The 25,362-nt window shown below is 46.6% G+C and overlaps 2 protein-coding genes across 2 annotated transcripts; both read left to right on the top strand.

Annotated features, from left to right (window-relative positions):
- The first annotated feature begins 558 nt into the window (after positions 1 to 558).
- Positions 559 to 20,215, top strand: DISP2 (dispatched RND transporter family member 2). The gene is made up of 8 exons (XM_021556036.2): positions 559 to 862; positions 8,019 to 8,465; positions 10,742 to 10,771; positions 12,681 to 12,804; positions 13,646 to 13,761; positions 14,028 to 14,146; positions 15,061 to 15,158; positions 15,849 to 20,215. Exons 1-8 carry the CDS (start codon positions 783 to 785, stop codon positions 19,266 to 19,268), a joined length of 4,434 nt encoding a protein of 1,477 aa, XP_021411711.2. The 5' UTR covers positions 559 to 782; the 3' UTR covers positions 19,269 to 20,215.
- Positions 20,216 to 21,177: 962 nt separating this feature from the next.
- KNSTRN (kinetochore localized astrin (SPAG5) binding protein) lies at positions 21,178 to 25,197 on the top strand. The gene is made up of 8 exons (XM_021556114.3): positions 21,178 to 21,241; positions 22,141 to 22,273; positions 22,419 to 22,475; positions 22,685 to 22,772; positions 23,834 to 23,954; positions 24,265 to 24,323; positions 24,440 to 24,514; positions 25,066 to 25,197. The coding sequence occupies exons 1-8, from the start codon at positions 21,178 to 21,180 to the stop codon at positions 25,195 to 25,197; spliced, it is 729 nt and encodes a 242-aa protein (XP_021411789.1).
- Positions 25,198 to 25,362: the final 165 nt, after the last annotated feature.

Here is a 25,362-nt window from a genome sequence, read left to right as displayed (position 1 = left end):
AGCCCTTCCTACAGGAGTCATTGGCATGGTCATTGGCATGACAGCAGCTACAGAAGGAGTAGCCACCTTCCACCAGCTCTGTGGGAAGTTATCCCCATGCACAAGGAGACATGTGGCTACCACCCAGCTCAGAGCAATGTCATGGTATGGACAGACAAGGACTGAAGGATCCTGCAAAGAGGTGGACATGCCTGACCTTCTTGTGTTCTCCATACTTTCAATTCAGTTGTTTCAAACCTACCATCTATTTCAAAAAATCATTTACCTATTTGATGCTTCTAAAAGACAGCAATTCAAAACGCTGCCCTGCACCTGCCACACAGGGTCAGGAGCACTTCTAGGAGCATTCCCAGCCCGGGCCAAGCAGGAGCACAACTGCAGGGATGAGGGACTTTTCGCCCAAAGGATGGCCAGTGCACCGAGCTCCAGTTCCACACCCACAAGCTCAGTCCCATACCCGACAGCCAGGCTGGCCCCGGGGCTCACAGTTCCCCCCGCATCTCTCCTGCTGCCGGCGGCTGCGCCCCCGTGCCCCCCCCCGTGCCGGGCCCGCCTCCGCCTCCGCGGCCGCGCAAGCGCCGCGCCGAGCCGGGCAGAGCCCAGCCGGGTAAAGCCGAGCCGAGCCGAGCCGAGCCGAGCCAGGCAGAGCAGCACCGATTCGGGCAGAGCCGCGCCGCACCGAGCCGAGCCGGGCAGAGCCGGGACGCGCCGGGGCGCTATCGCCACCACCGCTCCGGAGTGTTCAGCACCGTGGGCACGGACAGCGCCCGCCGCCGCCGGCCATGGAGGCCGCGCCCACTCCGCCGCCCCGGGAGCCGCGGCCCGAGGGGACGCGCCGCGGTCGCGACCCCGCCTCGCCCAGGTAGGAGCTACGGGATCGGGACGGGGGCGCGGAGCCACTGCCCCGGCGGGTGGGAACTGCCGCCCTGTTGCCACCCCCGGTTCTGTGTGTGGAAGTGGTTGGTGTCACCGGGTTTTCCTGGGACCCGGGCCCCCCAGTCCCGCCGAGGTGTGTCCCGTCCTCCCTCCGAGGGTGCAGAGTCCCTCGCTGCCTGCTCAGCTGTCCACCCGCGACTCGGGCTCTGGCGATGTGTGCTGCCCAAACGGGGTCCTGGTTGCTCCTGCCCTGGGGCCAGAACATCATGCACAGCTAGTCGTGCCAGAGGGGATTCCTGGTTTGGCCTCGCGGGCAGGTTTCGATCCTGCAACATGGTGTGCTCTCCCTTCTGCAGCAACGGGAGAGCTATTGTTGGGAAGCTCAGCGTGTTTCAGACAGTGCCTTATTGCACTCAGCTGTGGGCAAACGTGGGTTTCAGTGCAAAGATCTCATCCATAAGCCCCCACATCCCTCTTCCCTCTGTGCCATATGCTCCGTTACCTGGTGTCTTAAGCACGGTTGGCAGCCACAATCATCAACATTTTCTGGAAACATCAACAAGCCCATAATCATAGGCAAGGAGCCATCCCATATTCACAAGTACATTGGCATTTGTTAGAACAGGGCAACAGACCTAAGCTCTTCCGATTCTGCTTAACAGAGCACACCCCGAGGTAAGGAGCATACAAATCCTTTCTGAAAGCCCTAGGGTTCCATTTCTGTCTGGTACAGGATATTCACGCTGAGGGAGCCCCACCCGCCCGGGAGCACTGACAGGGCAGTCACTGCTCGTCAGCCAGCTCTGATGTCCTCAGCCAGAGGCTGCTGTGCCTGCGGGTCTCAGCCTTCAGCAACTCTCACACAGTTCAGCACAGGTTTAGACCTTGCACATTCAGTGGGGGCTAAGTTGTCACTGGAGCCATTTTCTTTGTCTAAGTACTCCTTAGCCGTTCAGACAGGTCTTGAAATGAGCACTGCAGCCTGCAAGAGGTAAGTTACAGAGAGTTAAGCCACCTGACACGGGTGTATTTCAAACTTCACCCTTGCTGCTCACTCAGTCTCCACCCTCTGCCCTAGCCAAGGCTCTTCATCATCAATGCTCATCTCATCAGCAAAAACCCACAGATGTCAGAAAATACCACCTTCCTCCTGGCTTCTTTCAGCCGGGGACACCAAGATGGGGATTTTCTTTTCCTTTCCCTTTCCATTTCAATCTTCTTTTTTCCTTCAAAACAAGGCTTAGTACACATGATTTTCCCAGTGCAGACAGAGCTGTTCTGGCACTGAAGGCTGGGTGGGAGCCTTGAGCCCTCTGTGTCTAGATCTACCCCAGCACCTGTATTCACAGCAGCAACAGCAGCTGCCAGGTGTAAAGGTAAGGCTGTTGCACGAGTCAATGGAAAGGATTATAAAACTAAACTTTTCCTGGCAGACTACGTGGGAAGCAGAGTTTTGCAGTCTCATTAATTTTTCATGATGATTTAACATACTCAGGAGTCTCACTAACAAAAAAACTGTAGGTCTTCTCAAGGGTATGCATGATCCTGCTGCTAGACTGAAAAAGCAAAACAAAAGAACTCCTCAGGAATTGTTCAGTGCACAAGGATTTGCCGCAGCCAAAAGAGGAGATGGATTGCTCAGGAGTGCCTGTCTCTCCCTGTCAGGGACACAGCGAGCTAGATAACGAGGTGACAGTGAAAAGCAATGAACCCTTCCCTAATCCCAGGGAAAGGGCATTCTTATCTCCTTAGAAAATAAAAGAAAAAAGCTCTTTTTCTCAAGAGCTCCACTGCAGTTTTGCTGGTGGTATGTTCAAAGAGAAATTTAAATTCCATTATAAAAGCACATTCTTAAAAAGAAATTTACAGCTCTCCAGGAAAAAGCTATTAGTCTAGATGGAAGCTGACCTATAGAACATGGATTTAATCCAGAAAGAATTAATATTTCTTTTTCACTTGGGAACACTTGTACAGCTGATATGCAAACAAAATTCTGCTAGAGGAAGGAAAAAAGGGGAAAGATAAACAAACTAGCTTTTTTCTTTTTTTTGATTAATGAAATTTTGTGGCACTTAATGTCTAATTGAGCAAAGGTTCTTGATGAAAAAGGGCTCCGGCTGTAGGCAAGGTACAGACTTCTGCCATTTTCCTCCTTGTTTTTATTCCCCCTTGAGATTCCTCTGGCAACAGGAGAAGTTGTAGTTTGAGTCAGGCATCAGACAGCTCCATTCACTCGGTAGGTGTTTCCCATCTTTCATATGCAAAGTGCTTCTTTCTTGATCCTCTCTTTAGTATGCAAAGGGGGAAATGATCTATTAAAAAAACCCCAGTGCTTATAGAAATGGGTTTAGTGAGGAGGGTGGAATTAGGCAGAGAGAGAAAGGAGCCATTCCTGCAAAAGGCGGAATATTTTTGGCCCATTACCCTCTCAGAAACTCACGTGCTCTCCTGCTGCTGTGGCTTGAGCGGGGACAAGGAGAGCCAAAAACTGGAGTCACTTAGGAAAAGGAAGGTGCCTGTATGCTATTATTTCCCTGCCCACAAAGTTTCCTCCATCCCAGCTTGGCTCTGCGTGCTGCAGAATGAAACCATCCTGAGGGGAATGTGCTGGGAGCAAGAAGCCAACAGTGGCATGTTTCCAGTAAACCACCCTGCTAGGGCTGAGTGAGCAGCTAAAGCCTAAAGCCAGGTCCTGCAGCCATTCTCTGTGGGGCAGAAGGATGCTGGTCTCTGGAAGAGGGAGATAATCCCTGCCAGGGGGGTGGACTGACAGCATACAGCCCTCGGCTCCTGCCACAGACCCTTTATCCCACCACTGCTCCACATCCTTGCAGACCTACAATGGCAGAAAACTGTCTCCTTTAAAATCCTCTTTCCTGTTTCCTTGTGGGAAGAAGCTCCACTCCTTTTGCTGGGTCCCCTATACAATATGGGGTGTTTGTGCCCTGGTAGTCATCTCAGACAAGCACTTCTCCACTCAGAGTGGGTTGGGCGGGTCCACAAATTGGATTATTATTCTGTCTAGACATCTCAGGGCAAGAGATGAGGAAGCAAACAGTGAGAGCAACACAGCTCACTGGTGGGGGTAACAGGAGCAGTTAACCCTAGTCCATCCCTTCCCTTACACCCCTTCTTTTCTCCTTTCCCAGCATCTCTCTGATTGCATCCAGCTGAGCCTGGAAAAGAAAATGGAGGCTGTCAGCTGCCTCTGTAGGCTTTTCTGCAGCCGAGAGACCATTTCTGCCCATTTAATCCCAAAGATATCAAATATCTGACACAGCCCAGAGTGGGAATGAATATGAAAAATAAAAGTCTTTGTCAGTGTTAGCGTGGCAAGCAGAGTCCACTGTGGTGCTCTGCCCTCTTTTCCTCATGCCTGACAGCAAACAGACATCAGAAATTCCCAGAAACATTTTTTCTAATATAGTTCAGGGTCCTGAGGGCCCAGCAAAGTAATAGCAACAAGGTTTCAGGCAAAGAAGGAGCAGCCTATGTGTCTGGTGCAGACCTCAGTAGACCAAAGGTTAAGCTCACCAGCACTACAGCTAATTGGGAGAGCAGCAAGTGGAGACTCGAACTCTGCTGAGCTGCCATCAGTGATTGTCCAAATAAATCATTATTTGCAAGCTCCAGGTTTCCCTAGAGATTGTGGATAGTCAAGGTCATATTGTCATGGAGTTGGAGAGGGATGAGCATAAGGGAATTCATATCCAGAGGGTGATTGACAGAGCTGTAATTGTTTAGTCTGAGAAAGAGATAATGGAGAGAAGTAATGAGTGAATGATATAAACTTGCCAAAGTTATTCCAGAATCTGAAGTCACTGAGCAGGTCAGGAATTGAGTTAGGAAACAACATGCGGGGGAAGAGCAGAACTTGACAGTATTTCACAGCAAAGATGGTAAACAAGGAGAGTGTGATTTCATGTGAAATATTAGACTCAACGTTACTAACGTATGTGCAGAAAACCCGGAGGCAATCTGCAATATCCAAGAGTTTGGCATCTGCTTTCCCCACCAGGAGGTTTTGTAGCTGAGGGGTTTGTGGAGGAAGAATTTGTCATTGCATGGTCTCCTGCCTCTCCCTGACCATGTTCAAAGTGTATTTTGTAAAAGCCCTTTTGTTCTGCCCAGTGTCACATACTCAGCCTTAGATGAGGCAGACAGGCTAATTAAGTAATGAAAAGCCTCTGGTCCCAGATTACTGTGCAGATACAGTAGTTTAAAGGGCCAAGAATTTTGCTTTTCCTTTGGAAAAAAAAAATCAGAAATATAGTACAGGTGTAGGAACACCAAAACACAGGATGTCAGTGCAGCAGTGTCTTTATGAATTATGCACTGTAGGAGAGCATCACCTATTTAAAATGTGCAAAAACTAGGGAAAACAACAGGATTAAGGTCGAGAACAAAGAGTAACTTAGAGGCAACAAAAAGGGAGTCAGAAAAGGTCTAGACCTTGTCAAATCATAACACTACCATGACCTCAGCCCTCTGATAAAAATTCCCCACAGTACAAAACTACAAACCACAAAGAAATCACTGGACACATGGGAAGAGTGGGATGATTTACAGTTAAAGCTTGAGAGTGTGGCTTGAGGGACCCTCCAGGTCAGCTGTCCCAAACAACTTTTGCCCCTGCAGCTCACTAGCATTGTAGAGGACATGGTGGTTTAGCATCCTCCCATCAGGTAGCCTCTATAATTAGCAGAGAAGTGCAACGACTAATTAAAGGTGTAATTTTATGTGTGGACTGCCACAGACCCTAATCTTTCCCTGGTCTGTCTGCAGCACTCCTGCCCCGTGCTGCACCTGAATCCCTCCCCATTTAGAGACGGCTCTGATGAGGCTGTAAGAACCCCAAACAAGATTTCAGATTGCATCTCCTGAGCAGCTTTGCTGGTACTGCATTTGTAATCTCATATATGACAAGTATGGAATCTCCTGTTGTGAACTACCTTTACACAGAGCTCTAACACAAATCACACACTTGAAAGGCCAAGTAATCCTGTCACTAATCCACCTGAGACAGGACAGCAAGGACTTCAAGCCTATTGTTGACGTTACTTGACAAGTTCTGTGGGTGACTGGGATATCACTGTCACAGTTCAGAAGCTTCTGCTTTGCCAGCTGCTCTCTGTCTTGGATTGAACCAGCTCAAGTCTTACCAGTACCTTGATTGCACCTTAAAGGCAAATGAGCACTGGAACTGCTGGGGACAACCTTATCTCAGCCTTATCTCACTGAGGTGAGATAAGGTGTGTGCACACACCTGTCTGCTGGTTTTCTGGCACCTGTTTCAGCACAGACACTGACTTCTTTCCAGCTACTTTGCATTTGGACATCAATTACGGCTTCTGAAGTCAGGACCCAGGAATGTGCTATCTGTGTCTGTAACTGCTGCAGCTTTCTTTAGGCTTAGAAACTACATGTAGCATTGGATGGTGCTTAATCAGGCAAGATTTCTCTGTTACTGGTCTCTGGACTAGTACAGTGTGCAAGTGAAGCTATGTGTGATGCCTGTGCCATGAATGTCCACTGGTGTAACTATTAACACAAATATGACACTGCTGTAATGATTTTAATGAAATAAGCCCATTTTGTACAATCATGAAATACAGTTTATCTGTGTTGATAAACTCAGCTGATGTTGGAAAATACACACAGACTGCCAAGGCCAATATGTCCTGCTTTCTGGAAAAAATAGCAATTTTCAAGCAATTCTGAGCTAATAGTATTCTCCAGATTCTTTTGTCTTTGATAATCTCGTGCCAGTTAACTTTGGGTGCAATTCCAGAGACATGTAATCACTAAAATTCTGCCCTTTTCCAAAGCTGTGAGAAGAATATATGAGAGAGTCTCTAAAAAATATAAAAAACATGCTTTCCCCAACTTTTTACCTAGATTTTTTCCCCCACATTGCACCAGGGTGCCTCAGGCTAAAGTTCATCTCACTGCAGTCTTGCTCCAACACTCATAAATTCTTTGATGACTTGAGACATTTTGTGATTCTGGCTGGCCTGGACTATTAGTCCTTTTTATCCTGGATGCCAGGCACTGCAGCAAGACATAAAATTCAGCTGTAAGAGACCATGGCACATGCTCTGAACAAGGACCAGAAACTGCTGGTGTTTGCATATCTTGGGACAGTAATTCCTAAAGCATTTCTGGGGTCAGAAGGACCTCAGTCTACTGTGTGTGAAGGGGTTTTTGGTGTTACACAGACTAAGCAATCCCTCAAAGTATTATTCAAACTTTCTCCAAGCTAGCAAAACCTCTCAGGCTCCATAAATCAAGAACTATAGGAATGAAATAATGTTTTAAATTCCTTGGAGAGAAGAAAGAGTGTACTGTAGACACCTCATTACTTGGGAACTGGAGTTTTGTCTAAGTAAATTCAGCAGCCAGAGGACAGTCAAGTTTCAGAGGATCTATAGAGATCCCAGTCCATCTATAGAGATCCCAGTCCATCCCCTTCCTATAAGGTAGGACCAGTAAAATTTGTTGCTGCCGTCCTTGGGATATGTGTGTCTAAAAAGTTCCTGAAGAGGCCAGTGGAGCATGCAGGACATGGGAGCCATAAAGAAATGTGCCAGGCTGGAGGCTGAAGGTCCTGTTAGATGTCACAGCCCTCAGGTTCACTGCTCAGCTGTGTCAGTGCCAGGGATGACTCACTCTCCTGCTGACCCAACATGGAGCAACGCCAGTCCTCCTGCAGAGCAATCACACTAATTAATCCTTTCAAGGAGTGCTTGGGAGAGGCTTCTTCACATGCAGATTCCTTTGGTTTGTTTGTCCAGACCTCTGTAATCTCTCTGGGTCCTGTGTTAGGACCCCCCTGCCACAGTGAAATATCCTGGAGAATTTTTGGGTGGGATATTACCCAATTTTTCAAACTTTTGAAGCAACACACACAAAGGATGGATTACAGGATTCTCCATCACTTGTGATCCCTGAATGAGTCATGGATGTCTTTATAAAAAGCATAATCCAGTTCAGCCCTTAGGCTGACTCCTGGTACAGGATACCATGGGTGAGGTTTGACATTTGTGTTATGTGGGAGGTCTGTGAGCATCTCCAGTTCTTGGGATGCAACTCCCCAGCACAGCCTTTCAACCTCTCCTGTTTTACCTTCATTTCTCTCATAGGAAAAAACAAAATGCAGGACCTTGCCAGACCTGCCTTGCCATGCCAGAGATTGGGAATGCTGAGCTCAGCTACAGTGGCACTTCCTGGGAAAAAATCTGCCCAGTCCATCACTGCCCCATTCCTGCATCCCCTAGGCTGGGGGAAGACAACTTGCCCTCCTCCAGCCACACACTTGGGCCAGCCTCCACCCAGTCCAATGGCCAGGTGCCATCAAGCTCACAGGACTCACAGCAGCACCACCCATATTACCCCTGCAACCAGGAGGAGTCCCAAGGCAACTATGGCCTGCCCTCACTCCCTGGGCATGGTGAGAGGCCTGTGCTGTGTTCCCACCTTTCCAGTGGTGATCTTGTGCCAGCTTCCCACCACGAGGCCTCGGAAACACCCTGGAAGCAGTGGTCCCCTGGGCAGCGGCGGCCAGTGCAACATCATGTTGTCACAGTCAGGTAAGAGGCACATGGAGGGCAGCTCAAAAGAGCATCTTCCAGATTTGGTGGGGGGAAGTGGGAAGGATGAGCAGGGTCTGAGCTGTGATGGATGAAACATGGGTTTGCTCTTCAGCTCAGGGCAGCAGCTGCTCCAAAACACATGGAAGGAACCAGTTTGCTCTCTGCCTCTGTGTGGGCATACAGAGAGCTGCCATTCCCATGCCAGGGAGAGGTGGGATTTCCTTCTCCAGGGAGTGGCTGGCTAAAGCCAAGGTCACTCAGTCACTCCTAGGTCATGCAGGTGTGACTATGCCCATCTTCCTTTACCTTTGTATTTTCTCCCTTTGCACTCCAGGGCACCCAGTTGCCAGTCCTTTATCTTATGGCAAAGTTCTCAGTGATGGGAACAGAGTTCATTCTTTTCCTGCCCCCACAGAAGCTGCTGCCAGTGCTGGAAGGGAGTGGCAGCAGAGGATAATAAGCACTGGCTACAGCTGAGCAGTGAGAGATACAAAATGGAGGAAGATTATTTGGCTTTCCAGGTTGGGCAGCATGTTGTCCATGACAGAATCCAATTGTGTACAGTGCCTAGGTAACAACAGCCTGAGCCACAACTTCTGCTCCTTCCAGCCAGCACCATCCTTCCTCTTGAGTATGCCTTTTAGGGTCCACCCTTGGCACAAGAGATCATGATCCCTTCACTGCTGTAGCCGTAGCCACTGAATCCTTATAAAAGAAGGCACAGGATTCCTTTCTTGCCTGTGTACAGCATTGCAGTGTTAGGCACAAAAGCCCTTTAGAGTCTCATTTTTCAGCCATTTACACAGGATTTAATTTGCTTGTGTTTGTGTAGATGAACTGCAGTCAAAGAAGCCCGGGTCCTTTTCCTGAATCGTTTTCCTGGATCCTTTTTCACTCATATGCTATCAACAAAATTGCCAACTACATCCACTGTAACAGGTTATTTAAGTAGGAAGCACAGCTGGATTGTAAATCCCTGGCAGAGTGTGCAGCACCAGCAGTCAGAAAAGTGATAACATAATAATGCCAGAATGTGTTTTTAATCCAAGCAAATCTGCTTGAAGAGCTATTGTGAGGGAATTAGCACAGGATGGGCAGTGTACTGCTGGAGAGAGACCTTGCTTTGATAATCTGGGGAGGCATTTGCTCTGTTCCTCTCTGTCCCAAATCTACAGAGCATTAGTGTGATGAGCAAAACACAGAAACATTTATTACATGAGCCACCCAGAGTGACTCTGCCATGGGGAGCTCTCCTCCACTGCTTTTCCATTTCTCCCACTCATAACAAGGCTAGGAAAGATGAGCAGCCTGAAGGTCTCCAGTTGGCTGCTGCAAGGAGGGGGGACCATGTGCCCAACACAGATATTGGAGTGCAGCAGAACCTTCTCCCTGTTTAAGCAGGAGTGTAGGAGGGTGAGAGGAGGAGGGAGCACTGGCTGAGCAGAGCTTGGCACAGCTGCAGAAGGAGGTGGGAGCAGTGACCAAGCCAAGGCCATGCCAGACTGGGGCATGTTTCAAGGGGACATTTCAGTGCAGAAAGAGAGCAGAACAAAACGTCCTGGAGATATCTGACCCAACAAGATGCAGCTTTTCTGGCAGGATGTTGGTGGAAGGCTTGTCCTCAGGGATTAATTAACAAAACTTTGGATCCCCCGGGGAGGCTTTATTTCCCCTCTTAGAGCCCTTCAAGTAAGAGTGACAAATGCTCCTCTGTGAAGAAAATCCAAATAAAGTATAATAAAGTATTTTTAGCAGCTCCACTGGCTTTCTGCTCTTATAGCCTGAAAAGAGTCTTTGGAGGGATCCAGGAAACAAAAGAAAGTCACCTTTTTGGTGAGCTGAGCTGAACAGAAAAGATATCTATAGTTGTTGCTAGCCCAGCTTATGAGTTTTGGGAAAGAGGTTTGCTTTTGTCAAGAAACACTTTAGGAAGTGCAGGAAAAGCACTTAAACCAGAGAGATTTTAATGGGTGAGATCGGCAATGGGATTTCTATAGGACTGCATTGCTAATGTCCAGTACTCTCTGGAAGGTTTTCTGAGAGGGACAAAATGAGGAGTGACTACATGGCTTTCCATCCTGTTTGGTTAAAATGGGAAAGGAAAAGGCTCTATTATTCATTAAACTAATTCACACAGTGACAGAACTGTGTCAGCACTGGCTCACCTTGGTGCTTACAGCTGTGTAAGGGTTAACCTGCTCAGGGATCAGTGCAGCACTGGGCTTCCCAGGAAAATAATAAATGAACACATCTTTTTTCCTTTCTGTCTGCAGACATGACAAAGCTTTCAGGATGCCAAAAAGGTATGTTTAACAGCAAAAGCTTCCTGTCCTTGTACCTTGTGATCAGTGCTCTCCTGCCCTGCTATTAGGAGAAGGAGAGTGTTACTGCTGGTGACATCCCAGCAGGCCCGGCTCCAGAGGCGAGGTCAGCGCTCCTGGGGTTTTCCACTCCTTGGAAAAATCTCCATTTGCTTGTGAGATCAATTTAACCTGCATTAATGAATAGTAACACTCTCTCAGTAGCTGTTCTTGGGCAGGTGCCTGGCTCTAGCCCATACAGTTGGTATATACATATATATATATATATATATATATATATATATATATATATATATGTATATGTATATGTATATATGTGTATATATATATGTATGTATGTATGTATGTATATATAATAATTCTATGTGTCTCTGTGTGTATGTATGTATATGTGTGTGTATGTATATATATACGCATATGTGTGTAAGATTAATCCTGCTTGTCCTATCAGAGGAGCAATAAGGAAAAGAGCTCATCCATGAAATGAACTCATCTTTTCAAAAGACAGAAATTTTTAAATACACTTATCAAAATTAAAATAATTTGATTACTTTCTACTTCTGATTAAATTCTGACTTTTGTAAACTATTGTTTCTGGACGGTTTGGATAAGCAACTTCTGTCATGAGCAACTGCAGCTGATTTTTTGGTTTGTTTGGTTTTTTGTTGTTGTTCTTTTTTTTCTGGTAATTGGGCATGGAAATATCCAAAACAGCCTCCAGAAATTAGGTACTCTAATGAGTAAAGAGCAGTTTTGTTATTTTCATAGTAAAGACCTTGTATATGAAAACAAACTTGATAAGGCAATTGTAAATTGAAAAAAAAAACAAAGGCAAAAAAAATCAAAAGTCATGTGAAAAGCTGTTTGAAGTGCTTGTGATGACTTCTAATTATGAAATAGCTGTGGTGGAGTCTCAGGCAAAAGGGACAAAAGAGCAGGAAAGGAGAAAAATTCCATCTCAAATAAAGTTTATAACTATTTCACTTCCCTTCACAAATATTTGTCAGCTATTTTTGAACAAAGAATTTCTTATATTTCAGAAGTACATCAGAACACAAAAGAACTAGCCTGCCAAACCAGAGCAGGAGCCCATTCTGCTATCTTACATCTTAACTGGTATTTCTGAGGAAGACAAAAATCTTGACACAGTAAAACCTGCACTGGTAAAAAATGTGGGAGAGTAACTTTCATAGATCATCCTATATGGGAGACAGTTTGTCCCAAAGGAAAAACAGAACTTGGATAGAAAATTTTACATGACGTCCTTAAGAACAAAAGCGATTGGCAAATAATACTTGGGCCAGAGTAAGCTGCTTCCCTGGAAGAGTTTTGATGTCATCAAAATGTTGTGATACATCATTAAAATTGAATGTATTCTAGTGAATATGTATGAAAACACTAAGTTAGACCAATGACAGTGGGCTTGCTTGGGTCACTTACCTTCAGGGACTCTTCAGATTTCTCAGCATCCAGTTTGGAAATCTGTAGCCTAAACTGTTGCAGCCACCAGCTGACATTGCACAATGCAGGGGAAATTAAGAGGCTATTTGTAATTGCAATCTTTGAACTTAAATGTTTAAAGCTTCATTCTGCTCGAGGACACAAGAGTCTGGTTTTTATTATTTCTGATTGAAAAAGCTGGAAAACACAGAAAAGCAAAATGTAATTACCCGAGTTAATTAGAGCTGCCTGCAAATATCCAGTTAGAGGTGTAATATGTTCATTAATAGCTGCACTAGAGCCTCCAAGCTTCACAGTAAATAACTGTGCAAACCAGAGACCCTGATTCTTTCCTTCCTGTTACTCACACCTCATTGGCTCAACAGCAGGTTTTGTGCTCAGAGCTGAAGCATCTCAGCAGCTGCATTTGTTCTTCTCCTGTTGCCTGCAGTTACTCGCAGCTGATCGCCGAGTGGCCGCTGGCTGTGCTGGTGCTGTGCTCCGTGGCGGCAGCGATCTGCACCATGGCTGGGCTGCTGGTTGGGAATCTGCCTGACTTTTCAGAACCCCTAATGGTAAGTTCCTACAGCTGAGGGATCAATAGGAATGTAAGGAAAATCCACGCCCAACCAGTGATATCATCCCTCCAAGATGAGCAGAATGTGCTAGTCCTGCACAGCTGTCCCTGACACACAACCCATGCTCATCCCTCAGCCATGGTGTGCACTCCCACCAGTGCCCTCACTCCAGTGTGGAGACACTGCCAACACAAACTGGGATTGCTCCCTTTGCTCTCTTTCCAAGGCTGGAAGGCTGGGATTGCCCACAGTGAATAGCTAGTCTTGGCAGGGACTGGATAGAGGAGCTGGCTTTGGCTCCTAAGTCTGTGCATGAGAGTTTTGGAGAACATACCCTGTTCTGAGCACTATGCACATGGAATGTTTTCCATGAGGAATGCCACATTCCCTAAAATCATTCCTGCCTCTGGTTCATGAAGGAATCTTGAGAAAATAAGAATACACTAGAGTTTGTCCACAAACAAAAGGAAAATTAGTGCCATTTCTGTAAGGGACTACTACAGTTAAAAAGGAAGAGAAATTCTTAGGTGATCAGGGAGAGATAATTGTAGCCATCGTTGAGGGCAAGGGAAAGAGAAGACGGGAAAGGGAAAGGGAAAGGGAAAGGGAAAGGGAAAGGGAAAGGGAAAGGGAAAGGGAAAGGGAAAGGGAAAGGGAAAGGGAAAGGGAAAGGGAAAGGGAAAGGGTATCTCTGGGATGCATTATTTCCAGGGAAAGTTCAATTCATGTATCTCTCCAAGATGCAGTAATAGTCTCATATAGTTTCCATGTGTTGGAGGAGACCTAAGGACAGCTGAGCTGAAGTGGAGTGGTGACAAAGCCCTTTTCCTTGGTGCAGGGTTTCGAGCCACGGGACACTGACATTGGCAGGAAGCTCACTGTGTGGAGGAATATCGAGAGCCATACAGGCTACAAGAAGACCCTTTCTCTTTCTCCCTATGCCAAGAAGAAAAGGTATTTGAGCTTGGTTTGGGGGATTTGAGGAACATGTTGGTTGTAAAGTCACATATTCAATATTCCAAAATATCTATGTGAATTCCATACATCCTATGCTTAAAATAACAGAGGCATTGGAGGGTTTGAAGTCTGTGTGCCTGCAATAGATTTAGGCTCCCTATTGCTGTGTCTGGCACCAGAGCCTTGTCAGTGAATGTAACTCCCAGCCAGACACTCTCTTGTTAATAATCACAGTTATTAACGATAATCTGCCCTCTTGCTAGCTATGATGACCTTGGCATTGGCAGAGGACAGAAGGCTGCTCAGGGAGAACAAGCAGCGAGGACACGGAGAATGGTGGAAACCATCTATGGAGCAGATGGATTCTTCTGTGGTCCCCCAGGTGACTGAAATCTTGATGAGGCAGTAAATACACTGCACACCCAGAACTAAATTGACAGAACTGTCAGAGCTCAGGACACAGGGAAGACTCTGATTTTGCTCTAAGCAAGCAGTGTGTGCAATTCCACCTGTGAGAGTTCTGACAGTGCCCTCCCAGCACTTCATACCTCAGTGGTCAGAAAAGGCTGGTTCAGAAATTCTGAAGAGTAGTTTCTCCTTCTTAACTCTTTGCCATATTTCTTGTTTTCCCCTTAGAAATATACCTTGAAAGCACACATTAAATGACCAATGTTTTAACCATTTACCCATATCAAAAGTGAATAAAAAACAGTGCATGCCCTGCTTGCTGTCTGCTCCCTCTCTCTTGTCTGCTCCCTCTCCCTCTCTACTCCTTCCTTCTTTTCTTCTTGAAAAATGTACATGTCAGTAAAATTTGAGAGAAAAACAGAAAACTCCAACACCTCCCCAAATTTGTACCAAAATGGGCACTAGTAAATAGAAAGAAGAACAGCATGAAGATATTTTTATTCTCTTCCCTGCCTTCTATCCACCTCTGAAACAAGTCACACACCAAACCTTCAGGTCCTTGGGGGTTTTTGGCTGAGCTCAAGCTCCTCCCTTGTTCCAGGGATGCAGAACCAGATGCCAGCAGTCACTAAAGGCAAGGTGACATTTGATTTTGAAAATGTCCTGATGCTGCTGACCAGTTTCAAGGGGCAGGGGTGAGGTCACACAAGACACATGCTCACTACTGTCTTGTGACCTGCTTCCCTCCAGGGAGCCCTCCAGAGCAGTCCTATGGACAGAGATATATATTCCTTTTTTCTGTGAAGACAGAGTCTACTCCAAACAGCCTGGCTGACTCATCTTCATTACCTAATCCTTTGATGATTTTTTTATTCTTCTTTATTTCAGAAAAGAGCTATTCCCAGCTGGTATTTATGTCCACAACTGCTGGGAGCTTATGGAACTTGCAAGCAATTCAGTCTATGTGTCAAATGGAACAAGACAAGGTCAGTGATGGCAGGAAGAACACATGTACAGGCTGTCTCTTTTCTGTCTGCTGCAGTCTTTGATGTCTTGCTGAGAGGATGCCAGACAAAAAACAATGTCAGCTATGCAACAGGTTTTACCTGGAGGATTCCAAAACATTTCACCTACTTGGCAATATAAGGATGATCCCACCTGCCAGTTGCAAATTAAACAAGAATAAATGGAGACTGAACAGGAGCTGGTCCAGAAGCCAAAGCTGTCCATCAGAAGCTCCTGAGGATTTTGGGCAGCAGAACGTAATTAAAGAAATTGACCTACCAGCTTGGAGACTGGTGGCAAGTTTTACAAGTGGGAAATTTAATTGGATGTGATTTGCTATAGAAGCCAAATTTTCAAATCTGCAGTTATAAAATATAAATAATGGACAGGGTTTAATTTTTGCAAAAGGCTACCACCTTTCCAAAACTTTGGTGTTTGGGATTTGTCCCTGGGAGGATGGTTGGGGATGGGTCATACACCTTCGATAAAGGGAAAAGGGGAAAAAGGGGGAAAAGGTGAGATGACGTGAGGTGAGGCGGGAGGGGAGGGGAGGGGAGGGGAGGGGAGGGGAGGGGAGGGGAGGGGAGGGGAGGGGAGGGATTACTGAAGCGAGTGAGGGACACTGAGGCTGCAAGAGAGGGTCTGACCTGATGCCCCTTCATGTTTTTCAGATACGCTCACACGTGCATTTTAGAGACCTCTGCCAGCGCACTGAAGCCAACGAATGCTGCCCGAGCTGGTCCCTGGGGAACTACATTGCTGTCCTGTACAACAGATCTTCGTGTCTGGAGATAACCCAAGGAGACATCTCCCATACCCTGGCCCTGCTCCGTGCCTGTGCTCCAGACTACCACCGAGGTGTCCTCACTCCGTCCTGCATAGGCCCCGAGGCTGTCAGACAGAAACACTCTCAGTGTGCCCAAGTCCCAGAAAAATGTACCCGCTTCAATGCCATCTACCAGCTGCTTCACTTCTTGGTTGATAGGGACTTTCTCAGTCCCCAGACAATGGAGTACCAAGTGCCCTCTCTCAAATACAGCCTGCTTTTCCTGCCTACAAGAAAAGGTGCATCTATGATGGGGATCTACTTAGACAACCTTGAAACCTGGGATCTGTTTGATAACTACACGTCTATCACTGGAATGGACCTGGGCCTTAAACAGAAACTATTCCAGCACTACCTTTTACTGGATACTAAGTATCCAGTGCTGGCAATATTAGCTATTTTTCTAAGCATTTCTTTTTATTTACGCTCAGTGTTTATTACCTTGATGGTCCTGCTCACTGTTGTCAGTTCTTTGATGATCTCTTACTTCTTGTACAAGGTGGCCTTCAGATTCACCTATTTCCCTTTTGTAAACCTGACAGCAGTCATCATTCTCAGCAGCATTTGTGCCAACCACACTTTTGTCTTCTTTGACCTGTGGAACCTCAGCAAGAGCCAGAACCCTTCCGCCGGGCTTGCTCAGTGGGTGAGTCAAACCATGCACCATTTTGTCTATCTCATGATGGCCTCATGCTTCACAACTGGCGCTGCCTTCTACGCCAGCTACATCAGCAACATCACAGCCATCCGCTGCTTTGCTGTCTACATGGGCACCTCGGTGCTGGTGAACCTGGTTTTCATGATGACCTGGCTGCCCTCTTCAGCCGTGCTCTATGAGCGCTACATCTCAACGACCTGCATTTACAAGCCAGAAGCCTACTGGAACAACAGCAGCCACAAGAGAGTCGCTCTCTCTGTCCATTACATCCTCCGGGCTCTCCAGAACACAGTGTCTGAAACCTCCAAGCTGCTCTTTGAAAAGCTTCTGCCTTGTGGGGTCATCAAGTTTCGGTACATCTGGATCTGCTGGTTTGCTGCCTTAGCCATAGGAGGTGCCTACATTTCCTGTTCCAACCCCAAACTCAAACTCCCGACTCTGGAGACATCATCTGTCCAAGTGTTCAGGCTGAGCCATCCCTTTGAGAGGTACGATTCAGAGTACTGCCACCAGTTCATGTTTGAGAGGTTGGAGCATGGAGAAGGGCAGCGTATGCCTGTCACCATAGTCTGGGGCATTCTGCCCATAGATAATGGGGACCATTTCAATCCAAAAAGCAACGGCACCCTAGTGACAGACACCTCCTTCACTATTCAAAACCCTGATGCCCAGAAGTGGCTCCTTGAATTCTGCCAAAAAGTGAAGAACAAAACTTTCTATTACCCTGATGCAGAACAGAAATCTACTGTGTGCTTCATGGAGGAGTTCCTCAAGTGGATGGACAGTCGCCAGTGCTCCCAGCGAGACCACAGCTTCAACCTTTGCTGTAACCAGTTCTCCTTCCCTTACAGAAGCGAAGTCTTCCTGCACTGCATCAAAATGATGCTCCTGGAAGAGGGCAGGGAAGGGGCAGAAACGTATGATCTGGGACTGAGGTTTGATGGGGAGGGAAATGTTGCTGCCTTAGTGCTGCAGTTTCAAACTATCTATCACTACACCTTCAACTACAGCAGAGCCAAACAATTCTATGAGGAAATCAGCCTCTGGATAACAGAGGAAATGAAAACTGCCCCCGTGGGGCTTCAGAATGGGTGGTTTACCAGTAAACTAGAGCTGTACAACCTCCAGCACAGTCTCAGCACAGAAACCATGGTGGTCATGGGGCTCTCCATAGCTATTTCCTTCGTGGTGCTGCTGCTCACAACCTGGAACGTTCTCCTTAGCATTTTCTCTGTTACTGCCATTGCAGGCACCGTCCTGGTAACCACTGGCCTCTTGGTCCTCTTGGAGTGGCAGCTCAATGCAGTGGAATCTCTCTTCATTTCAGCTGCAGTAGGTCTCTCTGTTGACTTCACTGTCAACTACTGCATCTCCTATCACCTGTGCCCCCATTCCGACCGCCTGAGCCGAGTGGCCTTTTCCCTGAAGCAGATGAGCTGTGCCACAGCCATGGCAGCTTCTGCTCTCTTCTCTGCAGGGGTCATTATGTTGCCTGCCACAGTCCTGGCATACAGGAAGCTGGGGATATTCATCATGATGATCAATTGCATCAGCTGTGGGTTTGCCAGCCTCTTCTTCCAGTCACTCTGCTGCTTCTTCGGCCCAGAGAAGAATTGTGGGCAGATCCTTTGGCCTTGTGCCCACACCATGAAAGATTACTCTGATGACTCCGGGCCAAATGGAAACTTTGCCTGTGGGGGCAGCGAGAAGCAAAACCGGTTGCGGAAGGTCCAGGAGTCCAACACTGCAAATGAACAATATGAGCTCCAACCCTTGTCCAGGAAACTCAGCGACAGTTTTGACAACAGCACTTCCACAAGCAAGCTGTCCAACCGGCCCTCTGTGCTCTCTGAAGACATACAAGTTGAAGACAACAGATGCCCTCGAGTGGCAACGCACCCCTCCCTGGAAAGAGAGAGACGCAGTCTGCAGGACACGATCGGAGACCAGCAAGTCAGCCTGTGCCAGTGTCCTGCTTTGCAAACTTCCTCTCCTTACAAGCACAGCACCTCAGAAACAGAAATTCACAGGGAGAGACTCTGCCGAGACTGTCGATGTCAAAAGTATGGTCTGAAAGCATGGGATGGGTCTGGGCTGGACCACATCCAGCCAGCTGGCATGAAAGAAGAAGGGCAGCTCAATAAATCCCAGTGCTCCAGTGACACTGCCCAGCAGCAGTCTGATTATACCTCAGACCACAGCCCTCTTCCTGCTGCTGACATCTACAAAATTCACAGATGCCTTTGTTCTCTTGGCAGCTCTTTTGATATGCTCAACATCTCCAGTGAGACATCAATCAGTGATTTTGAGCAAGGCCTGAAGCTGGCTGAGTCAGCCAGTTCCTGTCCTGATGCCTTAGAGCTGTCTGACTCCTATGGTAACGCGGAGCGGGGCTACCTGAACGGGAAGAGAGATACCCTGCGGCTGGACCTGAGGGAGACTGTCTTTGATGTGTCTCCAGCTGCATCACAGCAGAACAGCTCTTCGTGGAAAAATCGGTTTGGATTGGGGAACGAAGGGCCGGTCGTGCTGCCCAACAGCCAGCCAGACATGCCTGATGTTTGGATCAAACGATCCAGTGCACAAAGTTCTGGTTACAACAGCTGAGACCTCACAGAAAGCAAAGCTGCTGCTAGGGAAAGAGGAAGCCTGAATGTCCTTAGAGCTGTAAATATCAATTTTTTCCTCCCACCTCTCCTAGAGCTGAGACTGAGACTATTTCTTAGTATTTCAGCTGTGCAAAACGTGTGTTTTCACAGGAATCAGCAGATCTGATGCCAGTGAGAGGATGTGAGAGCCATTGTGATGGACTACAAGCCCTCTGACTTCCAGTGTCTGGTGCCATGTTCACAGCTGTTCACAGGACTTACTGAGTAAACCCGGTTTGTCATTTCCTACAAGGTGATTAGGTTTTGTTTGCTTGAGATAAATAATGAGGCAAAGCTCCCCAGGTATTTAATGACAGAGAAGGAGAGCTCATGTTTAAAAAAAAATTAAATAAAAAATTTCCAAAACTGAACTACTGAAAATCTAAGTATCAAGTGAAGTGTATTGTGAATAATAAAAATTAAAGTACTTCATTTTCTATTTTATGCAAAGTCCAGATCTACAGACACCATCAAAATAGCTCAGATATTATAAAAAGTCCTGTCAAGACTTCTGAGTTGACACAGCCTCTTCCTGACCATGGAAGAGGCTGCAGAATCCAGCCTAAACCTATTTCCAGTAACAACTTCTGTATGTTTTATCTGAAGGCATTCTAATGCTGCCAAAGATTTTTAGTGTGAATTTCCCCCTTGAGGGATTAAGTCCTTGTCCCCCCAGACTCAGGTGCCTTGTTGTGTCCTCTTTACAGAGTGTTTCCACTCAAGGCATTCCCCTTGTAACCTTTTAAAATTCACGTATCTGATGAAATATTGAATTTTAGGGTTTCCCCCCCATCTATCAGAAACAAACAGGAAAACAAACATTTATTTGCCCTTTTTTGATGAAAAATAAAACATTCTCTCTACAAGTTGACATACAATAAATGCTTATAACAACCTTTCCTAAAATCTGTGTGATGCTTCATTGTCACCAAGAGCACTGTGGTTATTAATCTTTTAACTGCCCAATATATTTTCCAAAGGGAAGTATACATCTTTAAAATACTTATTATCCTGACATCCAAGAGTTGTTCCTGTGCTGTGGGAGACAGAGCAAATCCCTAATATCCATGAGTGACATGGACTTTTAAAGCAAATACCAGAATTTGAAATATGTCAAACACGTCAGTTGCATGGTTCTGTATTTTTCATGTTTCAGTTTTAGGGTTTTATCCTGAAATTGTCATAGTGAATGTTCAGGTGGGTATTTAGGCAGCCAAAGCCGCCGTCAGGATGGAACTGCAGCATCCTCCTCAAAGAGCTGCTCCCCTTTGCTATCGGGAGAGACTGCCCACCCATTAGGAAAAGCACGTTAGCAAACACTGCAAAAATGTCTTTAAGTGGGGAAACATTTTATACAGATGCCTCATTTCACCTTGCGGCATTAGAGAACAATTTTAGTACCTCACACACCAGCAGCAGCGGCACCCTCACAGCTTTTGACTCTTACACGTCCGCACAGACGGCCACGAAGTGTTTCATCTTCGGGCCTCGAGTGCCTGAACCATAGGGTGAGGCAGCGTGAAGGACGGAGGGAGGGAGGGAGGGAGAAGGGACCGCGCTCCGCCTGTCCCTGAGGGCAGGAGCCTCGCGCGCGGCCGCCCCCCAGTGATGGCCACCAACGCCTCCCCTGAGGGAGGGGGCGCGAGGCAGAAAACGGCGCGAAGGAGACGGAGCGCGAGCGCGGAAGCGCCGCGCGCGCCCCCGCCCCTCAGTCCCCACTCGCGCGCGCCGCCCCGCCCCGCCCCGCCCCGCCCCGCCCCGCCCCGCCGCGAGCGCTCGCTGCCCGCGCCGCGCCCCCGCGCATGCGCAGACCCGCCCAACCGTCCCGGCGCGGTCCGGTTTGAACTCCTGAGGGGAGCGCGGCCGCCATGGACGCACGGCTCTCCCGCATCCCCGTGCACTCCCGGCTCCACCGCCCCGAGCCCTCCGCAGGTGAGTGCGGGGCACGGACGGACACCCGGGGGCCACGGCTGACGGGGGTCGGCCGAGGGGTGCAGCGGAGCGCCGGCATTAGGGAGCTCCATCGCTGCCTGGCTAGGTGGTGGCTGTTCCAAAACCTAATTAGAAGCTTTATTCCACTGTTTTGTCCCTGTTTAGGACTTAGGTAACGCTCAGCCTGCTGTGTGTACCCTCCACCGGCTGAAAGCAGCGGCCCATTTATGCGAAAGATGCTTCATTCACAGTCTCTTTTCTAAATATTTTAATGCTGCTTACAGCGCTTTATAGTATTTTATAAACGGGACGCACGCAGGATTAGCGTTAAAAACGTGGGAGCTGGGCTGTATCGGTGGAAACTCCGCGTTGCTCTAATGTAAATGTGCTCATGGGTGTGTCATTTGAAAAATACTTAACTTGAGGGAGAAAAAGCAACTTCCTAAACCCAGTGAGTGAACAAAGCTTTATATACTTAAACAGTTGTGATTTAAGAGAAATAAACTCTACATAAAAAGGTGGTTTTCTGTGGTATTTTGGTAGCTATTCACGCGTAGCAAAATATGGAGGTCTTTTAACAGATCTTCGTGTGGGCTGTGTTTGTTTTGCTTCCAGTATTGAACAACAACATTGTGGCACGGTGTCTTCTTTATTGTGTATTATCATTTCAAACTCTCATTAGCGCTAGCCTGGTAATTGTGTTTTAACACTGTCTACATCTGACCTATTTGTGGGCCCTTGTTCCTTGGTAAAACTTGGCGACTGCTTTTAGTTACTTCGACATTAAAGTCTCCATTCTAACTAGATATAACTGCTTTACTTCAAATTAAAGGCTTAAGAGACCTTAAAGGATGTTACTTCTAGTCTGTGGTGTTTTCACAGTTGTCTTTTTCTTGCAGAATCGCAAATGAATTTTCCTTCAAAGAGAAAATGTGTCAACAAAACATCAGAGCCAGAGCTCAGCGTGGTTCCCGGTCTTAACTTTGCCTCAAACATTCCAGCAGACAACGTCCTCAAGCCTGCAAACCAAGGGTAAAGCAAAGCAAAATAATGATGGATTTATTTGGCAGATGTCCTAAAGATGGCTCATTTTGAACATTTTTTCAAACTAACAGGCTTGGTGATCTGCAAGGACATAGTAGGCTTCTGGAAATTGCATTTTTATTTCTCTTTTAAGGTTGCCTAACACTGACAAGAGAGTGAAACCGGTTTCAAAGAAGACAGTGGCCAAATGGTATGTGCCTCCCATCTCTGTTAGTTGTCCTTGTGCTGTGGTGTTCTCCTGTGATGAGCTCTCACCCATGTGCAGCTTTCCTGCCAAGTTTGCTAATCAAATCTGTTGGTCAGAAACAAAACCAAACGCTTAAAAATGGACAAAGGGAAATTAGGAGGTGAACAACACTGGTATTTTTGTCCCTGAGTCTTTGCTTTTTAACTCCACAGCTCTCTCAACAGATACCAACTAGAAGCAGAGCTGAAAAACAAGAATCAGTTGGTGAAAACACTCAAACAACAACTAGCAAAAACAGAGGTAAGGATAGGAGAGAAAAATATATAAATCATTGAGTGATTTCTATATTCTAATCCATACAGGATCATATTAAGGATTGTCTTTCTTGTTTTATTGTCTTCATCAGAATGTCTTTGTATTCTTCTGCAAGTTGTTTTCCCATCTGCTCAGCTCTGGGGAGGCCAAATTAGGAATATTTTGTCTGGTTCTCAGTTCCTGGTACAAAAGAGATATGGGTGTACTGGACAGAGTCCAAGAAAAGGCCACAGAGATGGTTAAAGGACCAGAGGAAAGGCTGAGAGAGAGCTGGGACTGTTGAGGGACTTCTGTTTGAAACAGACCTGATTTTTGTGGAACCAGTTTAGAGCCAGAATTGCACTTCATTATTCTCTGGCTCTCAGAGATGTCTCTAGGACCTGCTTGGTACCACTTCTGTCATGTCATGTGCGGGAAGCCCAGCTGGTAACTTACAGCTGTAAAATCTCACTTTATTTTCCAGTTCTCAATCTGTGGGATGATCATTGCTCTCATCTCACAGCTTGATTTTCTTAAGAGCCTCTGAGACTTCCTATGAAAATTTCTCAAAGCTTCTGACACTATCAGCCAGATCACCCTAATCCACATGCTTATTGATCCTCTTGAAGAATTGCATTCAACTTGGGAGGTTGATCAGCTAATCCAATTGCCTCGTAATATCTGGATTGTGTAGGGAATAATGCTGTGGCTTAAAGACATAAGACTCCCTTTTCTTCGCAATGTTTATATGCTTCTCAGTGCATACATTATTTATATAAATGAGAGGGAGCACAAGAAAATATAGAGTTGGCTAAAAGGAATTCGTCCATGATCACATTTTTCTAGTAATTGCTCTGGTGTGTGGATGTAATAAATGTATTAATCCTGTCAAGAAGCAGGAGCAAGGACCTGCAACAGCCCAATTTGCTGTGGTGATAGAGACAGGAGGCAATGTGTGATTCTTGGTGCCAAGTGCAGCACTTGTTGAAGTTGTTATTGTCAGTACTACTAAGGAGAAGAAAATCTCCTTGGGAACTTGCCTCACTTACAACCTGTGTTAATGGCAGGGCACTATTAAGTTAAGGGAGTTAAAGAAGGAGAATGAGAGGCTGATCCATGAAGTTGAGGAGCTCAAGAAAATTCAGGAGACTTGCATGACGATTTTAGAAAGCAGAAACATCAATCCTGGTAAGGAGTTTGCACTTTGCTTACATCCTGGTACTCCTTCTCCAGAATGTTTTGGTTTTTTTTTTTTTCTTCTTCTATTGTGACTATTCATAAGAAATTTGGACTGTGCTTCCTTTGTTAGGGAGTACTGATGGAATTCCAGAGTTTGGGGGTTTTTGAGGGTTTTTTTGTGGCTTAAGAACAAGAACTGCTCCCCATAGTAGGCCCTGGCCTGGATAAACTAACTTAGTATTTCTTGCTTCTTTGAAAAGCTGTTTGTTCTCAGAGTTATGTGCATATTAGAGGTTCACTAATGCACCTCCTGAATTACTTACAGGTAGCAACATAGAGGAAGAAGAAGAGACACGTGCTTGCCGGGAAAAGACAACAGTAAGAAAAGCTTTGAGGGGTCTGTGTGCCCCTACCCTTCTCTCCTGATGATGACACAGCTGAGACTCACATTTATTTGCATCATATTAAGAGCCATTTTCCTTTTGACTCTCCAGATGCTAACTAAGAAGGTCACAGAAGAATTGATGCTATTTTGTCACAGAGTTGCAGAAGAGAAGGAGATGGTTGAGGTAAGACTGACTCTATCATGCAGTGAGCACCAGGCCCTGAGGGAGGCTATTTTGCTCCTCCCAATCCTGCTTGCTTCCACATAAGCCAGATGAAAACCTGCAGTACTCCTCTTTTAATATAAACACACCTGTTAAGGAAAATGTGACTCCCCTTTTAAATAGAAGGATCCACCAGCCTGGCTGTTATTCTGGAAGTCAGAGTTTTTGATTTAACTTGGAAACTGTTGCAGAGCAGTGACCCTGGGTAATCTCTGTGGGAACTGAGAAGTGTGCAAACACAAGAGACCTCAATAATTGCTGATACACAGACAATGGTAATTAAATTACAGTTCTACAATTCTTGGTAAGAAGCCCAAGAGCTAAAATATAATTGTTATAGGAGACTTCCTAAATTTTGGCCATAGATAGATTTACATTTTCCACAAGCAACCAAGGTAAAAGAAATCCCAGACTTAGTTTAGGAGGAAGAGCTCAGGTGCTTTAGAACTTGGCTTTTCTGTTCCTTACTCTGGTGTTAGTAAAACCATCGTGTTGCACTGGCTTCTCCACAGGCAGCCATGGCCAAATGGGAATCAGCACAAGAGGAGAACCAGCATGCCCTGGAGAAGCAGTCCTACTTCCAAGCTCAAATTAAGGAATTGAAAGCCATACTTGAAGCACAGGAGAAGCTCCTGGCAATGTGAGGCACGAGGATGGACTGGGATATTTGCCGCTTTCACCCCTAGTTCAGTGGTCCCTGTTTGTCAAGCCTGGCTCCTGCGTTTGGTGATCCAAACGCCGAGCTGGTCGCTGCTTCCCGGTGGGGTAGGGACAGACGGGGGGCTGAGGCAGCAGCGATGGCCGGTCAG

This window comes from Lonchura striata, chromosome 6, assembly GCF_046129695.1.
Source record: "Lonchura striata isolate bLonStr1 chromosome 6, bLonStr1.mat, whole genome shotgun sequence".
NCBI classification, from domain to species: domain Eukaryota; kingdom Metazoa; phylum Chordata; class Aves; order Passeriformes; family Estrildidae; genus Lonchura; species Lonchura striata.
Note: the sequence above shows the minus strand (reverse complement) of the source record. Positions and strands in the feature narration are given on the sequence as shown.